Below are 21,059 nucleotides of genomic sequence, written 5' to 3'. Positions count from 1 at the left end.
CCAACCCACCTGATGAGTGTCAAACTCCTACAGACATCAACTGTGAGCTTCCTGAGGACACCAAAAAGGTCACCTCTGCGTGCTGGTGCAAACGTCTGTCTTGCTATTTTAAGAGCGTTTCTCAAGCTGCAGGAGGGTAGGACCGGCCCACCCTCGTGACCCCTACATGCTTACGGAGTGTGCTCAGCAGGTTGGAAGAGGGCTGGTTTAATCTGAGCTGAGATCAGCTGGGGGTCAGACATTCAAACCAAAAGTTGGGCAAATCCAATGCATAGACGTGTCCTGACCCCTCCAAGTCCTAACCAGCCATTGATTTTATTCAGAGATAAGCTGTGGTGAGCCTGCTGAACACAGGACCCGGCATGCAGAAAGAGAGAGAGAGAGAAAGAGAAAGATGGAGGGAGGGAGAGAGAGAGAGAGAGAGAGAGACTGAATCCTGGCCACACAAACTCACCTCGCTGGGAGAAATTAACGGATCTGCGCACAGAGCCAGCTGGTGCTAAGGAACAGGGTTGCAGTTCCCCAGTAATGTACAGGTGGCGCACCTGAGAGACAGAGACACAGAGGTGTGAAGGTTAAAAATTAGATTAGAAGAGAAATATGGGAGAGAGGGAAATGAGGGCAAGGCGGGGGGGGGGGGGGGGGGCAAGGCATGGGGTCAGGGCACATGTAGTCATGTGCTTCACATTAGAAGTGTGGAAATGAACTGAGAGAACAGGGCATGGGGCTTTGTACGGCACCTTTCAAAAGAACTTTCTGACCTGGAATTCAATGTCAAACCGCATACTGCAACTACATGCTTAAAAGATGCAACTCATCACAAGGCCTAAAAATAATGTTATAACTTCACATTCTTCATCAGGCCTTCATGCATATGTAGAGTGGGTGATGTGATCTCACCTGGTGTGGCCTGACACAGTTGGAGTTGAGATTGGGGTACCGGGTTCCTGGATCGATGGTGTACTGTTCAAAATTCTTGGTAATGTTTTCAGGTGTTGTCTGGGGCAACAGTCTGTATAGGCTTTCCCTGGTGGCAGACATGAAATTAAAGGTTCATACTGTACAAGGCCTCTGTGTCCTTCACACATGTAACATTCCAACCAGAGCAAAACATGTGATAACTAACAGACAATTAGTGCCTTTTTAATCTGTGATTAAAATTTGATGTGTCAAAGATTATTCCTCTAATTGTAATTAATTTAATTCATACAGTATCTTTGCCCAGGTCAGTTTAGCTGAGGACTTGACAACCATCTGTGTGCGTGGGCAGTGTGGTCAGATCGTGGTGATGCTGCCCACTTACTGACCTCTCTGCCAGGATCTCCAGGGGCGGGCGGCCCTGCGCCCAGCTCCTCACCATCCAGGCGGTGTCAAAAGCGGCCAAGAAACCCCGCGCACACCCTGTGCCCATGGGCCAGAAGGGCTGAGACACAGAGAAGGGAAGAGCTATGGGTCAGAGTCAGAGGACTCTCAGACATTCAGGTGAAAAAGCCTTGCTACAGGCTGACCAAACCTATTTTACCCATTATCAGATATAAACACCGTTTATCTGTTACTTGAACTATCCTTCACGTAAAATTAAAGCAAAATTAAGACAGAAGCAATGAGGCGTTAAAGTGATTTTAGATTTATTTGTTGTGTTTTTACACAGGGACTCTGTATGGAATAGGTTCAGGGGTTGTGAGGAGCACTGTAACCTTGTCAGGGGTAGGTTCAGGAGTTGTGTGGATCAATGGGACCCTGTTAAGGGTAGATTCAGGGTTTGTGTGGAATTCTACAACGTCATCAGTAGTTGTTTCAGGGGTTGAGAGGAACACACTGGGACCATACCAGGGGTGCGTTCATGGGTTATTTATCTCTCTAGGGCAAGAGACCTCCTCACCTCCAGCAGACTGTCCCCGACAAGAGCCACCAGCAGCTGGTGGCCGAAACGCTCGCGCACCAGTGCCGCGTTCTCCGAGGCATACATGCAGGTGAAGTCAAACATGGCCACGTCCGGCTGCCCGTTGTGGTTCATGGCAAAGTCCAAGGAGGGCAGCTGGTAGTGGGTGCCAAAGTCAGCGGCCTCACGCGCGTAGGAGAGCAGGGCCTCTTGGTTCACATTCTCACTGCTCAGGAGCTTCTCTGTGTCTATGTAGTCCTGCAGATGGAGGAGGTACAGTCAGTTGAAGGGCACACACTCACGTGCAGTTTAACTCTCTACTGCAGGGACTCCCCATTTACCTTACCAAACTGGAACTGTGAATTTGAATTAATTTCTTGAAAAAGTCAATGTATTTTTGAAAACCGTACTCTGGAAAAGTTTAGTTGGACAATGAAACATGAGTGAAGAGAGAGAAGCCTTTTCTTGCAAAGGCACATGCTCCTATTTCTGCAAACACTACTAAGGTCAAACACTGAGTACCATCCATTCCTTAAGCCACAGACACACTTGTCTGTGTGACAAAGCTTTTGTAGACCCAGAAACAAATTGGAGTGGATGATCTTGTAATACTGACTGACAAATGTTTGGTATATCCAGCCTAACACTAGCCCTGGGTTACTTTCTTTCCCAGAGGTCAATCATACAGTGAGTTCCCACTAACAAGCAACTTCCACCCAGTTCAGTGTGTTTACTTAACTGGAGCTTCCAAAACCACATGAAACATTTCAACAGAACAGGGAACTTGTAATTAACTGAAATAAATATCTCCATGAATGTACAGTGCATTTGGTTTTGGGGCTTTCACTGTCATTATGTGTACAATCATATTCATTATCTGTGTCTTTTATTCTGGTTTTTAAGGTGTAATTTATGTGACCGCTAGGCTGGCAAATGAGGGCAGCCTAGCTGTAAAAATAACTCTGCTGTAATAATGTAAACCGCACTCACTCTATAGCGCAGAAAGAGTTGAGATTGAGTAAACAGGTCTCACCGGACCAACAGGGAAATACCCTTTTAAAGCTGGGCATTAAACTGTCTGAGCCCACCACAAAGCAGAGGTCAAACACATCAGAACTTAGTCATCAGTCAAAGAGGAAAGACTAGACAATCTTTCAAAGCAAGGTCTTTTTATAGAAATGATAAACGACTTCATAATATGGCTTAATTTAATCAACATGTTATCCGTTTCTCATCCTAGGTCTCTGGCTTCATGTCTTTCATAATGAGGCCTGGACTGCATCCAAGAGAGAGAAGCACAAGGATATAAACTATTTATATTTCAGCTGGCCACTCGCAAGTGCTTCCCAAGGAGCGAATCCTGTCAAGTACATCCACAGGAACTGTGTATGTGTTTCTGTGAGCCGCGCAAACAGCGAGTGACCAATTGGCTGACAGAGCTGGAAGGCTGAGTCATGCTGTGAATTTGTGAAATACGTGTTTCTGCCCGGATGTTTATGACGTGTGGCCACTTCCGCTGTGTTTATGAAGCCCAGGCGCACAAAGTGGTGAGTTGGCGTGTCAGTAAGGGCGGGCTGTTGGGACCCACTGGCCTTCTGGGGACAGTGGGGGGGGGGGGGGGGGGTTAGGGATGAGGTGTGATTTAAAATAAACCCAGGAGGGAGGAGGGGGGGGGGGGGGGCTCACATGAATAATGACTCCTTTATCCAGAAGGCTCTGCTTCTTTGCTGTCATGACAAAGTAGTGTGTGTTGTCCTTGTAGTACACGATGTTCTCAAGATCGATGCCTGCAAAACAAAGACAAATGAGTCCAGTTAACACCTACGATAATGGGTCCTGAGCTGTCCACATCACGGAGCGGATGATTAAGTTTGATGACCGTTGTTGGTGAGGATTAAGAGCTACGCGCTTCTCCCACAACGCCGGTGGTGGGGCGTTGTGATTTAATTAAGTGTAAATTTGAGGGGAGAGGATTCCGTCCCCCCCCCCGCAATGGGTGGCTGGTCCTCCCCTTCATGCTATCACTGGGACCAAAAAGGCACCCGCATTTCCAAACTGTCTTTGTCTGAAGATGAGGAACTCTCTCTACCACAAAGGCAGGAGCGTGAGGTAGACGTGGCTGTCACGAGGAGCTCTCCCTACCACAAAAACAGGAGCGTGAGGTACACATAGCTGCCTGACAGGTTTTGGCATCAGATGCGCTTCTCAGAGAACAGCCTTTTGTGGACTGGGCAGACATTGAGGGCCCACCTGTTTCATCTTTGAACTTGTGTAAGAACTTTTAATTGAAAATGACAGCCGTGTCTCTCTTTCTCTCTCTCTCTTTTTCTCATATTGCCTGTGAGTGAGACGGAAGGCATTGTGGGTCCACCTGCCTCATGTTTGAGCTTAGCTTGTAAAAGAATTTCAATATGAAGATGAAAAACTATGCTCTTCTTTCTCTCTCTCTGCTATTGTCTGTGATAGAGGAGCAAGCCATTTTAGACCCACCTGTCTCATCCTTGAGGTCGAGAAAGAACTTCTGGTTGAAGATGAACGCCACGCCGCTGATCTCCTCCACCTTGGCCTCAGCTGTGGTGTTCCTGTTAATGAAGTTGGCCGTGATGGCGATGGCCAGCTTCCCGCGGAACTCCTTTCTCCTGAAACCTGGGGATGGGGGGGGGTGGGGGGGAGCGAGCAAGATTACAACCTCCCTGCAGAGCGACGGAATATTAGCCCAAGGGAAATCTGCCATTCGGCATAAATCACAGAGCAGCTATTTTAAGCTCGGGTGGGAAAACTGGCACTGGCCACAAAGACGAAGGGGATTTATATAACTGAATGAAAAACGGGGAAAATAGTGTGCCGAGAGTGAGTTAGAGCAGTAAAATGCTACAATCTAGTAAAAATGTCCAGGAGGACTGAACAATCTGTGAAAACATCCAGTAGGACCAAACAGTACAAACCGACAGTATATTGGGTTAATCCCACGGGGGCAGTAAACAGGCCCGTCTTACACATTTTTATAAGGATGCTTATAGCATGAAATAGCAGCTCCCGCCTATGAGAAAGGGCTGTGACGTGGTGCGTGCGCTCTTTATATAACAGTCGCTCTTTCTTTTCTTCTGTGTTAAGACCAGCTATGCAGAACTGATGGAGCTTTCACAAGCACGACACATTTTGGGATTAGCCCGTAAGGCACAATTGGCAAACAGGAACAATTCACAATCAAAGACTTTGTTTTACAAGGTTCTGTGAGACTTTTGTTTGGGATACGGATCTGAATGGACATGGCTGTACTCATGACAACTTCTAAAGGTTTTGAGTCAGAAATAAGTTAGTTTCAGTCCTTCAAAATGACCCCGAAAAAGCATTACCTTTGAATTTTAACCATATGTTAATGGGTCTGTATTTAAAATTGAAGTGAACCTTAAGTCTACTGGGGTCTGTATAGCCAGTACACCTCTGGCCAAAGATAAAAGTGCACTTATGCAAAGACTGAGAGTTCAAAGCTGGATGGAAGAAATCAGAAACAAATAAAGCCACATTGCTTTGAGTTCTTATTGCTGCTGGGCTTATAATTAAGGTAAAAATTTACAAAAATCTCTCCAACTCTTAATATAAAATGCATATCTGTACTTTGAACCCTCTTGTCTGAATGGAAATATGTATTAGGATCTCAAATTCATCTTCCTGTTTTTCTTGGTGACTAAACTGCAAAATGACGCCAACAGACTTTCACAAAGTCATCTGACCACATGCTGCACCTGAGCTGTTAAATTCTTCGGGCGCCACCACGCCGCCACAATGCGTGGTGCTCAGTCACTTACAGTTTCCACTCCCTTGAAAATGAGGGTGAGTCCTCACCGGAATTCCATTGTGTGTCAGTGAATTTGTCATTATTACCACCCTGAAAGAACGGTGTCTACAGGAAGAACAAGAGGTCAAAAAGCACAAGCCCCCAGTGGCACCTCCAACCACATCATTCATCGGCGATTGCAAAATCCTCCTGAAGGATCGCGCTCGAGCACAGGCCAGAAATGCTCCACTACTGTTGTGCTAATTCACTACGGCTTTTCCCCCTGGTCGCTTCATTCTTTCTCAAAGAGTCTGCGTTCCTTTCAAATGATTAGTTGGGCACGATCTGATGTGTACTTAGCGTCCCCCCAGATGGGCTGGAAAAATAGTTAGAAGTGCAGTCAGACGGAAAACCTCTGTTTTTCAAGCATCTTGTGATTGCAGGACACGCCAATCAGCCCATTATTCAAAGAAAAAATCTCCCTTTTTAGGAAAAGAATTTGATCAGAAGGAGAAAATGATATGCATCCATCTTCAGATGAACACGATCCATGCGATTATGGTTGGTCACCCCATACTTAAAAATAGTCACTCTACTTTCACGTACTTTCAAATCCCATAAATACAGGAAATTAAACACCATTCCTGAGTTTCATGATGTAATGTTGTAATTGTGTGTACAGTACAAGGCATAGATGTACTGTTGAAGATGATTGTGGTCACATTCTCAGCTCCATTTTCTGGAACAGATCAGGACACGGTAAGCGCCTACTATAGACTCATGCTGGACTTATGTCTTTCAATCTTAAACCCACTGAATGCAGATGAACAGAGACTTCATGGAGTCCCTCATGTGTTCTCACCTTCCAGTGTGCTCCTGCGTCCGTCTGCCCCCACGATCACGTCAAAGTCGAACTCGGAGATGGGATGGTCAGCTGGCCTCAGCTCCGCCCTCCATCCGGGCCCTAGCACAGAGTTGGGGGGGGGGGGCAACAGTGCATTTAACAGAGGCAGGGTCCAAACTCACACAGGCCATTCCGGAGCGTTTATCAGTGCCTACAGGGCAGAGTCCACAGCGGACGTGTTGGGAGCATGAATACGAGCTAAATATTTACTCAGTTCTTCTTTACAAAGTTACACTCTGTGAGGTCATATTCGTGACATTTATCAGCAACTTCCAGGATATGGGCCCACTTATCTCAAACAACCTCCCACAAAGAGAAACAGCATAGCACTGCTTAGCTTTTGTAAAGGAGCCGGCAGCGCATACAGCCGTATGTAGAAATTCAGAAACCTGTCAGTGGATGAGGGTTTAACTGGAGCACGGGGCAAGTTCCTTTGTTGAGGGCACAGCTGGATCATGGAGCCCCACACTCAAAATCAAGACCTGCAGGTCAAAACCCTGGCAAGAAACAGTATCGCCTCCCCACTGACGTGTGAAACCTTACGTAAGCCAGAAATATCTTCAGTTACCAAATTACAGTGCACCAAATGAAAGCTATGCATGTCCTTTGAAATGCAGTCCTTCCAGTACACACGGAGCAATGCTACAGGGTTCATTGTGTTTCAAATGCGAGGTGACAACATTTGGGGTGGGGGTGGGGTGGGGGGGGCAGGGATGGAAACCTTCTCAATATCACTGCAATACAATATCGCTGGGTGAAGAATACATTTTCCTGAAGGGCACTGCTTACGACGTCAGTACTGCAGAGGAGACGACTCTTGTTGCCTAATTTAGGGAACGCTCCTATTTTTATCAGTCCACGGATAGCCTCACTGAAGTGGTCACGCAGGAAGAGCCTGTGACCTGGCGCCCCAGAATCTAATCAACAAGTGAAAAGACAAGGCCCTGTGGAGAAGTACTTCAGATAGCCAGACACTAGCCTAAATGCCCTCAATGCCCGCTGTTCAATACGTGCTTCGAACAGACGTCACACCACCAAGAAACACATTGGTGAGGGTGGAACGATGAGATTTGCCTCTAGTTCAATAAACCTAATTCAGAATTAACTTGCTGATTTATCCTTGAAACAAACCAACCTGCCTCTGGAACGAAAGTGGAGCAGCCAAAAAATGAGATGAGGAACAGGGAAATAGTTACATCTGAATAAGCACACCTAGGGGTGGCAGTGTAGCATAGAGGTAAGGAGCAGGGCTTGTAACTGAAAGGTTGCTGGTTCAATTCCCTGCTGGGGCACTGCTGTTGTAGCCTCGGGCCAGGTACCTAAACCAGAATTGCCTCAGTAAATATCCGGCTGTATAAAAATTGTAACCAATGTATGGCGCTCTGGATAAGACCGTCTGCTAAATGCCAATAATGTAATGTAATGTAATCTAAATATGCAGTGGCAGTCATTTCTCCAGAAGGTATTTTCCTTTTGCATATGCTTGAGAAATTAACGAGGCCGTTCACACAAGACAGTAATGTTGCTGTTTACTGCAGTGTCGTCTGGGATACAGGGATGTATTTACACAATGAGACAGCTTGGCGTTGTGTATTGTGCTTTCCCACTGTCTCAAATGATCTAACGCCACTATGACACAAGGCAGAGAGGAAAATGAATATTTTCGGAATTACCGGTACAGCACCAGAGCAACTTTTATTATTGCAAGCCCCTTATTACTAGCCTTCTCAAAAATTCACAAATGATGGTTCTCTACAGACACTGGACAAAACAGTAAGGGGCTGATTCCTTGGATGAAATGGTAATTTGGCAACCAGCCCCTGGTGAAGTGAAACCAGGTGAAACAAGTAACCCAGTTCACACAAACAGTCCAAACAGTTGGTCAGCAAAGTCGAAAGGGCAGGTGATTCAAAAAGCCGTGTTACTCCCTGAGGTGGGCGTTGCGGTGAAGGGGGCGGGGCCTCGTCTTACACGTGGCGGCGAGGGAGGCGCTCACCTTCATTCTCCTGGTCCTCAGGGGGCTCCAGGAGCTTGACAAACTCCACCCCGACGTGGACCTCCACGGCCACAATCAGGGCGATCTTCAGCAACATGAGCTGGAGCTGGCGGATACCTGCCCAACACAGTCAGGATATGTGTTAGGACTCTGTGTTTGGAGCACCTCCACACACCCATGGGCTTCCTTCCAAGCGTCCTACACTAGCATTGCATTCAGGTTGTTTGCACATTTCGTCTGCATATCTATAAATTCCCATATGGCCTTTGGCGCCTGCCACTGAAGGTCACCAGCTCTGACTCAAACCCCCATCACTTAACATAAAAGGCATTCTCTCCCTCGGCAGGTATTAATAACCTTGATATTGTGTGAACAGGACAGCCCCCAGCAAGTGGCATATCACTGACTAACATGTCCAGACCCACTCACAGAATATTACCTGATATCTGCCTACGCAGATACGGGAGGCTGGATTTTACCCAGAGCTATGGATCAAATGCACACTGAATTTGCATTTCATTACTCCTGATGTCACGGCTGTGTTCTTCTTAACTCAACAGGATCTGTGTTATTCAGGACACTGCAGGCAAACCCAATTCTCAAAGGCAGGATAAACCTCCTAATAGACTTTCCAACAAGTTAAATTTAAACCGAATGGAAAATGAAACATTCAGCCAGAGAAATCTTGTCTATGAACAATTTGAACATGAAGTTGTGTGAGTCTAATCTGAACAGGTCAGAGTATTTTTTTTCTCTCTTCTTTGGTTCAGGGGGCCTGTAAGCCTCAGACATGGGGGGGTGAGGTCACACAGTGGCTGCGCCCAAACAGCACTCACTGATGTGGTCTATGGATCCAGCGCAGAATTTGCCGTAGAACTTCTTGGCTCCCAGGCCCCTCAGATCATGGATGGTGTAGGGCCAGAGGTGAAGCACGTTGTTTCTGGAGAAGGTGTCCCTCTTTTCGATCACCACCACTTTGGCCCCCAGCAGGGCCAGCTCGATGGCTGTCCTAAGGCCACAGGGGCCCCCTCCGATGATCAAGCACTAAGGGGTAGGTGGGACAAGGGACCGCCATGTTAATATGCATATTAGCAGCCAGGACAAATCTGTGAGTATATACAAGTCAATCTATACAGACAACATCCTCAACTGTATACTTAGAAATTCTACTGCTAATACAATGTACTGCCAATTCTACATTCAATATTATTATTTCAAAGTTCTTTTCCAGAAGGCCTTACAAGTACATTCACCACTGTACACAACACAACTAGATTTCTAAATTATAACAGAAGCAGAAAGTTGACAAGACTCATTATAATTATAATGAAAATGTGAGACATTGCATAGCACATACTCCTCTATTCCCATACAGACATTATACTGGTGCATTGTTCTGTTGATTCAATAAAAATCAAAGATGGAAAAGTATGATTACCTCATCCTCAGGCATAATTACAGCCTTGCCAAATCAAAGCCACTACTCGTAAATCTCTCCCACTGAAATATGCACAGAGTCAGGCTTTCCTTTACCAGAGTCTTCTGAGAATGCATTCAAGAGGTACAGCGTCATCTGGAACTTGTTTTGGTGAGTGAAGGGTGCTCACAGTGAACAGTATCTCACAAGTGAACATTATCACAGTATCTCACAAGAGAACAAGCTCATAAGCACATATGCGATGGCAACCTCTTGATTACCTCTTCCACTTATGCAATAGCTGTAGGTTAATGTGACCTTCCCTGTGTGTGTGTTTGACCAGCATAACATATAGCTCTAGAAGTAACTAGATGACTGTCTTTGCAATGAAGAAGACATGGTTTAATTTCACAGCTGTGATAACAACTGAAAGAGGACGGTGGTGGAACAGCATGTACACTACTGGGCCACTCAGTTTCCAATTTACACGCATCAGGCCTGAGGTGACCTGTGAATTTTATGCCAGGCATTTCATAGAATTCCCCAGCCATCCCCGATATGGAAAACAGATGAGAGATTAGGCAGGCAGGACCACCACTATAAGGATACAGCAGAACACATTTCCTGTTATGAGGCCTGCCCCACAATGGCTGGACCACTGAACATAACAACCAGCACAACATTGCCATGATGTGGGTTTCCAGGTAGTGATGGAGTGGGGCTGCCAGGTCCGGACAACAATCAACTCGTACGAACCAATCGGAATTAATCTTCTCCTCATAACACTATGCTTGGACCAAGGCAGTGAATCTTTGATAACACACGATAGGTCCATCTGTTCATGGTCTCCATGAAGCCCTGTTCCTTCCCATCATTAGCTTCAGGGTCCCCAGACTTGGGCTTGCATTGTTTACGCAGCCTTGTGAGGAACGCAGTCAGACATGCTGGCTGAGAAAGGGCTCTCTGCGTGTTGTTTACGGAGCTCGCCGCAGCCACTGCTCAGAACACACCATAAAAGGACCGCTGCGGCCGGGCAGAGAAAATAAAATCGAGTTTTACTCATTTTTTCCCTGCCTAAATAAGAGTGTGGAGTCCAAACGACGGAATCAACACTGCTGAGAGGTCTGGGCGGATTGAGACGTGCTCGTTTCGTGACAATCCTTCAGGTGTGTGCACTAGTGCCAGTTCCTCTTCCAAGTGCTCCTTTTATCACAACGGGTTGTTAAGGCTGATGGACACTTTTAGCACGGTTGGGGAAGGCACTCGCTCAGACAGGATAGGTGTGTTAAGCAATACCTCTGTGCCAGTTGACAGATTTACAGAAGGCACGCCTAACTGGTGCCATTTTATTACTTACAGTCACAATGTGCCACTCCTCAAAGTCTCTTGTAAACTGGTTATGATTCTCTGACAGTCCAATGATAGTTGATAACGCTGCGACACAATGACCACATTCATAACTACAACCGGTGTAACCCAGTTGTTTTTGTCCACGTGGCCCCCACTCTCTTTCTGCAGAGCGTTATCACCGTGGTGAGGGGTTTCCTGTGGGCCCGGTGCCTGCCCATTGGCTGCTGCCTCAGATCAGCCAGCTTCCTGCCGAGCGTGGGGCACACTATGGAGGAAACGCTCCCCCGATATCCCATAATCACACCCTGCAGACCGCCGTCAGTGGCCAGCCTCCAGCAGAAACAGGAATAGACTGAGCTGCCTGGGGGTCGCTTTACCCCCCAGCTGACTGGTTTATTAGGTACAGCGCCCAACACCGCCCTGTGGAACACTGGCATTTCTGTATCACATTCTACCTACAGAATTAGAACTGGGGTGGAACAGAATCTTATTGGTCGAGTAAGAAGCCAACAAGGATTGCCATTGGCTGAAATATTCTAATGCAGTGGTAATCACTGAGAGCCCTTCAGCTACAGCTGCACAGCAGATGATAGCAGACACTTGACAAGGACTGAGGCAGGCCCGGCGAGTCAGACTGACAGGGACACATCTAATTGTGAATGCACTTGGGTTTACTAAAAACAAACAAGTCATCAGTAATTTAGCTGAAGGGACCACTTTCACTTCTCTGTTACAGGGCATCACAGGACAAAGACTCCTACTCATGCTGTCTCAGATTTAAGCACTAAATCAGGTGAGGTAGACCATTAGGAAAGCACCAAAATAAATCGGCAACCCTGTCAGAGAGGCATCAGCTACGTAAAGGAAGGGCTGAGGAAGTTGCTTCAACCAAGTGTTTCTTTTCAAATCTGTACAGAACGCTATATGTAGGGGGTTATCTGACTGGGAGTTAGTACAATTTACTGCACATTTGATTTGGAGTTACTCTGTACTTTGATTTCTACAAGGAAAGAATGAAATTGTAATTATGGGACACTGAAGTTATACTTAACATCCTAACCTATAATAAAGAAGACATCCACTGGAAGGCGGGAGCAGTAGATCTGGCATTTTTAAAAATAAATTTTCATTTCTAAACTAGAAAACATGGGGCTAAGAATTAAATGTCAGATTAAAGTCATTGTATTTATTCTGTCTATATTTATTGGTTTCAGGCCTCTGTTACATTCTCAACAGGTAGCAACGACACAACACTTCACAAAAATAATTAATAAAGCAGTCCTCCAAGCCGACATAATCCAGAGTGAGTCATAGCTTTGGTATGCACCAAAATATGTGAGACAACAGTATACATTTAGACACAGGAAATGAAATGTTGCTGTAATGACTGAGGTTGCATTTCAGAAATAATTGTGTATTCCAAGCACAGGAAAAAAAAATCTATAAATGCTAGTCCACTTTCAAGTATTCCCCTGCTAAGAAATTTCTGAATCAACCAAAAGAGTTTACATTCTGTGAGTCGAACTTTGTGTCAAGAATATTTGCAGCAGACTTTCTGTTGAATTTGGCACTGGATGCAAACACCACCCTGGAAATGTCTCTTTCTCACACTGTGTATCCAATTGTTTTGCTACCAAGAACTTCTAAAAGAGAAGGTTTTCTGGGAGATCACAAAGGCATTCAAGTATAAAAGCAGATGCAAAGCATAGAAAGGTATATCTCCCTGAAAGACTAAAATGACTGGCAGCAGCTTTTATATTTGTGAATGTACAAATTCACAAAATTCAGGGCGGCAGTGTAGCATAGTGGTTAAGGAGCAGGACTTGTAACCGAAAGGTTGCCGGTTCGATCCCCGCTGGGACACTGCTGCTGTACCCTTGGGCAAGGTACTTAACCCACAGTTGCCTCAGTAAATATCCAGCTGTATATATGGATAACATTGTAAAGAACTGTAACCTATGTAAGTCGCTTTGGATAAAAGCGTCTGCTAAATGAATAAATGTAAATGTAAATGTAATGTGAAATGCACCAAAGGCGATGCGAAGGAGAAGAATCTTGGAAAAAAATTTGAAGAATGGGAAAATGTCTGAAATGGTTTATCATGGACAAATGCTTCAGATAGTTTCAATAATTGCATGATTAATAACAGACGTCGTTCATAGCAGGGACTTGTGCAAAGAAAATGAAGCCAGCACGATTATATTTCCTGGAGACTACAGCTGTATCAGGAATTCTTTGACTGGGTGCACAATGGTATCACAGCACCCTGAGTGCAACCAGCCAGAGTGCAAGTGGCCCTTGAAGTACATCAGACTGCCTTCATGATGGATTGACTAGATTGCAAATGTACACATAGCTTGCTTTAAATCAGGAGTGATCTTTAGCAGACAGGACCTCACTGGCCAGTAACATCCTCCTCTTTTTTATCAGATGACACATTTTGGGAAAAGAATCAAAAAACGGTTTCAGACCGTGTCAAGTTTCAGAATCCTCCGTTTCTGTTTCCCAGAATGTTAGATTTTTTTCCCCTGTTATTCAAGAATATATACTGCATTTCTGTGATAGAGGTTCTGAAATGCACAGACCCAGTATAAATCCAAGGTCTTAAACTTGTCTCTTCACGTACAGTGAATTATTTATAATCCAACAAATAATAATTAGTCTTGCCACTTTCATAAACAATGCCTTCTTACAAAGCTGTCCAAGGACATTACTTAAAATGAACAAACATGAAAGGAAAGACATACTGTAAAGGCGAATGTGGGTCTGAACAAAAGGTTAATCATAACATTGGGAGCTCTGAATAATTGTATTCCTCTCACATCAAAAACAAAGCATTTTATAATTGGTAGCAGAACCTGTCACCAGGTCATTAAACCACTTAAACAGCATACATTATATAATTGGCGTGAGTCCATCCAGCATTTTAAGAAGGAGCAATAAAGGCTAAGACCACCTCCCCCTGAGCCGTTCCAGTAAAAACAATCTCTCTTCTTGAGTGATCGCCCCCGTTTTATGCGCAAAACAAAACATTGTGGTGACGGATTGTGTCAGTTGTAAGAGTTTTTCACACGGTTACCCTTGAAGACGCATTGCCTTGGGAGTGGCTGGGAATCGTTTGACGAGGGTGCGGGGGAGAGGTATTTGTGCTGGCCTTGCAGAAGTGTGTGTGAGAGTTTAGAGCCGGACGAGACCCCCCGAGACCCAAGCCCGTCTGCGGTTGGGGGGGATCTCGCCAGAGGTCTCTGTTTAGGGAGCCACACCCCCCTGCCCTCACCACACACATCTGATGTGTCTGTTCAGCCTTCTGCAAGGCATGCTGGGAGCCAGACTGGGCGGATGGCGGCGCAGCGCGACAGAGCATGGCTCAAGTCCTCTATTGTGATGTGCCCAATTACAGGGTTTCACATCCTAAAGGGGGTAATTATTTCCTCCTTTAACAACATAACATCCAATTATACAAACCGGAGGACAAAGAAGGACCAAGCTTTAGCAAAGAGCAAAAGATTGGTGTAGTAGATTTACCTTCTCTTTTTAAATAGCCAATCAAAACAGGGAGAGAGGAAATTGTCCAATCAGCTGCTTGAATACATCATTAAAGTCATCTGTGTGTGAACTGAAGTTAGACCTTGCTATTGGCAAAAGCAGGCCAAGCTGTAATCAGACTTCGGAAGCGCTGTCTACTGTGTCAATTTTGTACTTTGTTGTAAAGGTGAGCTGAGGTTGCAGGCACTGGGTGTGGCAGGTCAGTCGTTACTCCATACTGGAATGCTTGCAGTGCACCTTAAGGGGAGAATTTAATAAGGCTGGACGGGGTTAGCTTCGAATTAGCAGCTTGGCATTGTTTTAGTCATGGGCCTTGTTTCGCCACCGCACTCATGAGAAAGCGGTTTCTACTGAACTGAATAAGTGGATGAAGGGCCTGAAAACAACAGTTAGGAGAGGCACCTACAAACCGGTACAGAGGAGATCCGATCAAATTAATAATCATACACAAGCTACTCACACAATGAAATAATACAAAGGAAATATGCCACCCAAAATTAATAATCATACACAAACTACTCACACAATGAAATAATACAAAGGAAATATGCCACCCAAATCACTGGGCCTGAAGTGTTTTTGATTCTGTAATCTCATGACTACTGTATGGTTGTATACTTGGCTTCCCTTATCCAGTCGGGTTGCACAAGTTAACTTGTCGTACGACTTGAATAGTGTTATGCTCACAGTCACTGGTCTGGGAGTGTTGTTAGCCTGGTCTGATACTGTTGTTCATTCAGCTTGAATGGATACACTTCTGTTCTTTTGTGCTGGAAGTTGATGAGAGCATCTGCTAAATGAATGTAATGTTTGCCTTCTGTCTAAAAACGTCCCACCTCCACCTGTCAGAAGAATCTCAGTCCATTTCAAATCGCCTTGTCCCTCTTCCTTATTGATATTGACATACTGACACAGCCTTCCTGACAGGCTGTGTCAGAATGTGCTGTTGTGCAGATTACACAGGAAATGCAGGGCACAATACCAAACCCGTGGTACCAAAACCCGCCGTGCCAGACGCGTGTCTGACTGAAGGAGTGAAGCCCGTGCCGGGGCTTACCTTGGTGCCCACGCAGGCCCTGCCCTTCTTATACTCCTTGTGGGTGGCTCTCTTATCCAGTTTGCTCCAGAGGGCCTTGGCCTTCCAGGAGGTGACCCGGGCCTTCAGCCCACCATAGAAGCTCCTGTTGTCCCGCGGGTCCAGCTCCAGCTGCCTGCAGAGGATGGAGAAGGCCTGCAGGGTGCCCTTGCAGGTGGACGCCTGGATGAAGTTCTCGAAGAGCTGCCCCGCCTGGGCGCTCCTCTCGTCCTCGGTCTCCCCCATCATCCGCACCGCCGGATCGATCCCTCGCCCCCTTGTTCCGACTCCAGCAGCTCAGTGGCTACGCTGAACGTCTGGCTGCTCCTGGCATGCCCAACCTAAACTGGTGAAGGAAGCCACATGTCACACTGCATGTCACAGGCAATGGGTCCATGGGCATCTCTACAGATGGCTTACACAACATCACAAAATAAGAGCATGTTTATTCAAAACGTGGATTGAATGGACTGAAAAAATCCAATTTCTCAGTCTGACCAGATGGTAGTGAGCTTTTTTACATTACTGCGGCAAACCTCACTACAAACGGTGAGTCATTCATTACGTTTTGTGTTAATTCTTCACCAAGACTTCCTGTCTGGAGCCATTTCAGTGTGACGCATGTACTTGAGATTTTGTATGACAATCTGGGCTGAAGAGCAACAGTATGACATGATAAAAGAAAATGTTAAAAGACCACACGCTAAATGAGAATTGATGCGTCTCAATAAACGCGCTGTCCGCAAACATTCAACTTCCAAAATCACTGGCCAGTTTTCAATCGCTCAAAATAGACTGCAGGTTATATAATGTTTTAAGAGACAACCATATTATTATCTACTTTAAAGTCTACACTACTTGACGAGAATAGGACTCATTGAGTCCTGAGCGTGAGAACAAAGGCATTTTGCCCCAGAAATCTTCCCAAAAATGTGCCAGAAAAAAAGTCTTGCCCAAAACACTTAAGAGTCAGAGAATGTGAGCTGACAGTACCTGTCCCACGAAAAACACAAAGGTTTTTGAATGTGAATTTTTCTGCGCAATTGTAAGGCATTGTAATCTTTCAGTACACGGTCTGTGAGATCACTTCCACTCCCGACAATCTGCCAGGCCTGATGCAGACTGGCTGGTGGCTCCATGGCGTCTGACGCCCCCACTCCGCCTGTCTACCCTTTGCACATCACTGCCTCCACCACCTGATTTAGCAATACCCCAAGACACTGAATTCTACGAGCGCAGGCAGAAAAAAATGTCCGACTTGCAGCTTTCTCCTAATGACTGTAAAAAAAAAAAAACAGAGAGACAGATACATGTTTGCCTTCTTTGCCCCTGCAAAATTTTAACTAAACAGCTGCTTTTTTATGTCAGTTCATTAGATACTGTAGGTTTGACACAATTTAGACTTTGAAACTATAATGATACAGTAACATGATACTTGGCATCATATATGCAACTGCATGAAATTTGTAGTATCATAAAGAACACAATCAATCAAATTCTCCTTTGGATCACCTTAGGTTATTCTGAGGACCCATTTACACTCTTAGTAAACATTTAAAGAATACACTTGTGTTGCTACTTATTAACTAAGAGTTACTAAACTCATCGTTAATGTGTTTGCAGTTAATGCACTTTTCTGTTTGCTGATAAACCATTTTGTTCATTACACCTTATTCAACTGTAATTAATTCATTACAAATTTTTAATTCAGAACAGATTTTTTACCTATTGACTACCTGAGCACTGCTTTAAAAAGGATAGCAATGCCTTTAGCATTTAAAAAGCATAAATATGCACTTTAAGTGTGACCTTTCTTTAAACAATGACAAGTATTATGTTAATGACTATGTTTTAGTCCTGTTGAGGGTAACAGTTTGCAAAGAAATTCAGTAGCATAACTCTACATGCTAATATGCACCTTAAAAAGCTTGAGACTCTCTTTAGTGGCATTAATAAACCCTTGCATAAAACAGCACTTTTCCAACCCACCGATGAACTCTAGAAAGCATGCATTAAATAGCCCTGTGAAAATGCCAGTATGTCTAAAAATGGAACTGGCACATGAAAAAAGTCCTCCCCCCCACCCCCCCCCCCCCTTCTTTGCTGAACCACCCGCCTGCCAGTTTGAATATCCAGTCAAGGCAGAAAATCAGATGAGGGTTATCACCCTTGAGTATTCTGGGGTAGAGAATATTTTAAAAGGAGCCCTTTCATGTTCAAATCAGTCAGTGGCTGCATTAGGATGTGTGAGTAATCTGAACAAGTGAAAAGTCTGGCCTGCAGGGTACTGGTCCCCTTGCCCCAAACAACAGACTTGTGGCATTTGAGCTCTTGGCAACCTAATCAAACTTGGCACCACGCTTCAACTTGTCATCTTCCGCTCTGCAGCAGGCACTGAAAGACTAAAACACTGCTGGACAGTCTGTCCACAACACTTGATAAACTGGTGCCTATGAGCGGGTTCAGATTAAAACAAAAATAAATCCACTAAACTAGGCCTCTGTTTGAGTCATCGCCTCTTTGTATGTATGTAGTCATATACTGTGAAACACAGTCATTTTAATGGAAGTGTAGCTTTCTCTCCCAGTACTACATCAATAGAAAACAGTTCTGAGCGCAAGGCATTGTGGGATATCTCACAGGAAGAGCCAGAAACCATATCAGTCACCATCTGTCTCTCTCTGCTGTAACATTTTCAGTCATGCCGGAATATACACCAAGATTGCGTTCTTGCTTTTCTGCTATTTTTGGTGCATAATCATGCCTTATTATGTAAAATGTAAATATTGATAGCAGAATGGTCTTTTGTGCGGTGAACCCAAACACCCCAAGGTCACCCAATGAGCGGTTAATGGAGAACTGTACATTGTACTAAAGCAGAGCAATTGACTGCTGTTGAGCACACAGTAAAGCCAGGCTTTGGTCACATTTAACCTGGGCTTTTTCTTGTCAGCATAAAAAGGCCCACATTCAGGTGTGCTAAGGCACAAGTCTGATATCACAATATACATTGTGCATGTGTTTAGCAGACAGCTTTGTCCATTGTGATAGAGAGCAGCTCAAATTTTGCATTTCATCCATTCATACCCCTGGATATTTAGGTACATTGCACAAGGCCACACCAGCCATGTCAGCTATAGTTAAAGCCTCCAACATAGTGGTTAGAAGTTTGGACCACAAAACACTTCTCCAACTCCCAGGCCCCACTCTGAACAGATGACTCAGCAATTTTTTTTGTTCAGGACATCCTGGTGGTCTCTGTAGGCCCCCCGTAGACAGGCCTCTATGTACAAAAATGAGAGACATTCCTGAGCCAGACATTCCAGTTGCAGTCAAACTGCCCTATCAGCAGCAAACATAGCCACGCCCAGCCAGCATTCTCATTGGCCAGGGTGGGGTCATTACAACATACCAAGCCTCAGGCAATGTGTCACAAAGGAGCATGTTAATTCGTCGGACCTTTCATAACGGGGACAGTATTTTTCCCTGTACATGCAAGTTATTTCTGGCATGTCTACATATCTTTGAAACTGTTGAAAATGGATTACCAGCTCTTTGCTTAAGGGAGGCCCGTATACAATATACTTTTGATTAGAGAAGCACTGGATGCAATGGAATAGAAGAGTGTTGTGTTCTGTGCCATTAACTGCCCATGGAACTAAAGGGTGTGGTGCTGTATTTGAAATTAGGCGACCGTTACAGAGACCATTCCTTTGTCTGCTCTAACTGTGGGCCGATGTTATGTACTGTAAGGAAAAAATAACATTTGTCTCCATATTGCATAAGCTTCCTCTACTTTTTGTAAGACAAAGGGCTGAAACTTCTGTTTTGGCTGTAAGCTTCAGAGCCATCATAGTCACACTGATTTCATACCAAAAATAATCCACTGCGGAGTTAAGAAAGTCATCCCTTTTGCTGACATGCAGATATTTGGAATAAGCACAAAATACATACATACAAACATTGATATGTCCTGATTTTATGGTGTCAGAAAAAAATCTATTTTACACCATCCCTTAGACTTGGGCTTGGTTTACCCCAAACTACCACTTGTCATCCCAAGATTCAAATCTCTGACAAATTTTAGATGGGTGTGTTGCATTTTTGCATGCATTCGTCTCACTTAAATGGTAGTCCTGAAAGCCTCAGTCAAACGAATCAGCGCCCGCTGGGCAGCACAAAACCTGGTTTGAATTCCTGGCTTAACTCAAAGTGGCAAGTGGTTATCAGAGCCATCGGTATGGGGTGCCATTACACACACAGATAATGAGAAGGTGGCAAATGCCGTCTGCACAGCTTGTAAAAACTGGAATCACATGCAGAATGGAGTGCTGTTTACCATGTGACACAATGGAAATCACTCCGATTCACTCACACACACACACACACACCCTGCGCTGATAACACCAAGAAAAACGCACAAAAGATTACATCTCTTCCCCACTCATGCTCATTTCTCAAGAACCCTGACACCTGTGTAAAAGTCATAGTGCTCTCAATACCCAGTCAAGTGTGGTCACTACACAGTCTTCATCTTTTTATCATCTCTGTGAATAAGCACAGTACAACCACATTTCTGCAGTGTGAATCACACATTTCACAACATACAATGTTTTGTACAGATAAATGTAGGCATCCCTTTGGAAAAACACTAATGGTGTTTTCCCCATGAGGCATGGTGCCGAAAAGCCTGGCTGAGCTATCTGAGAGCTTGTACCAGCTTCCACACTGTTACACTAAAAGCCCACATATATTTGATAATTGAGGAAAATAAAATAATCTTTTCTAACCTGCTCTAAATAGGACATTAAGAAATTATTTTACAAAAAAGAAATATATCTCTGGACACAGAGTATTTCCCATAAGGCTTTGTTCTAACTCCATGAAATGGCATGTCTGATCTTGTCAGGGAGAATTCAAAGCAGTCTCTCTTGCATAGACTGTAATACGGCAGCTATCAGCACACATGTTATCAGCTTGATTTGGTGCCACAAGCCTCCAGGAGAGGAATTTCAGAGATGTGAAATATGCACCTGCTTCGGCGTGGGCTGTCATGTCCCAGATCAAGAGGGAGGGCCGCAAAAAAAACACAGAAAATAAAAAAGGCCTTT

At 44.8% G+C, this 21,059-nt stretch overlaps 1 protein-coding gene across 12 annotated transcripts in view; it reads right to left on the bottom strand.

The window, feature by feature from the left end:
- The window catches only part of mical2a (microtubule associated monooxygenase, calponin and LIM domain containing 2a), a 47,969-nt gene that overhangs the window by 19,062 nt on the left and 7,848 nt on the right, over positions 1 to 21,059 (bottom strand). For 8 of the 12 annotated variants that reach the window (XM_036543202.1, XM_036543192.1, XM_036543199.1 and 5 more), the window contains exons 2-11: positions 15,931 to 16,294; positions 9,397 to 9,604; positions 8,561 to 8,677; positions 6,523 to 6,624; positions 4,373 to 4,528; positions 3,569 to 3,669; positions 1,883 to 2,140; positions 1,308 to 1,423; positions 901 to 1,027; positions 455 to 545 (exon numbers count right to left, since the gene is read on the bottom strand). In XM_036543202.1, coding sequence (XP_036399095.1) covers positions 455 to 545; positions 901 to 1,027; positions 1,308 to 1,423; positions 1,883 to 2,140; positions 3,569 to 3,669; positions 4,373 to 4,528; positions 6,523 to 6,624; positions 8,561 to 8,677; positions 9,397 to 9,604; positions 15,931 to 16,197 — 1,543 coding nt within the window. In that variant the 5' untranslated portion in view covers positions 16,198 to 16,294. The remainder of the gene's footprint in view (positions 1 to 454; positions 546 to 900; positions 1,028 to 1,307; positions 1,424 to 1,882; positions 2,141 to 3,568; positions 3,670 to 4,372; positions 4,529 to 6,522; positions 6,625 to 8,560; positions 8,678 to 9,396; positions 9,605 to 15,930; positions 16,295 to 21,059) is intronic. The other 4 variants (XM_036543194.1, XM_036543196.1, XM_036543198.1 and 1 more) reach the window with 2 other exon arrangements.

Source organism: Megalops cyprinoides, chromosome 13, assembly GCF_013368585.1.
Source record: "Megalops cyprinoides isolate fMegCyp1 chromosome 13, fMegCyp1.pri, whole genome shotgun sequence".
NCBI lineage: Eukaryota > Metazoa > Chordata > Actinopteri > Elopiformes > Megalopidae > Megalops > Megalops cyprinoides.
This window is presented reverse-complemented; position numbering and strand designations above follow the sequence as displayed.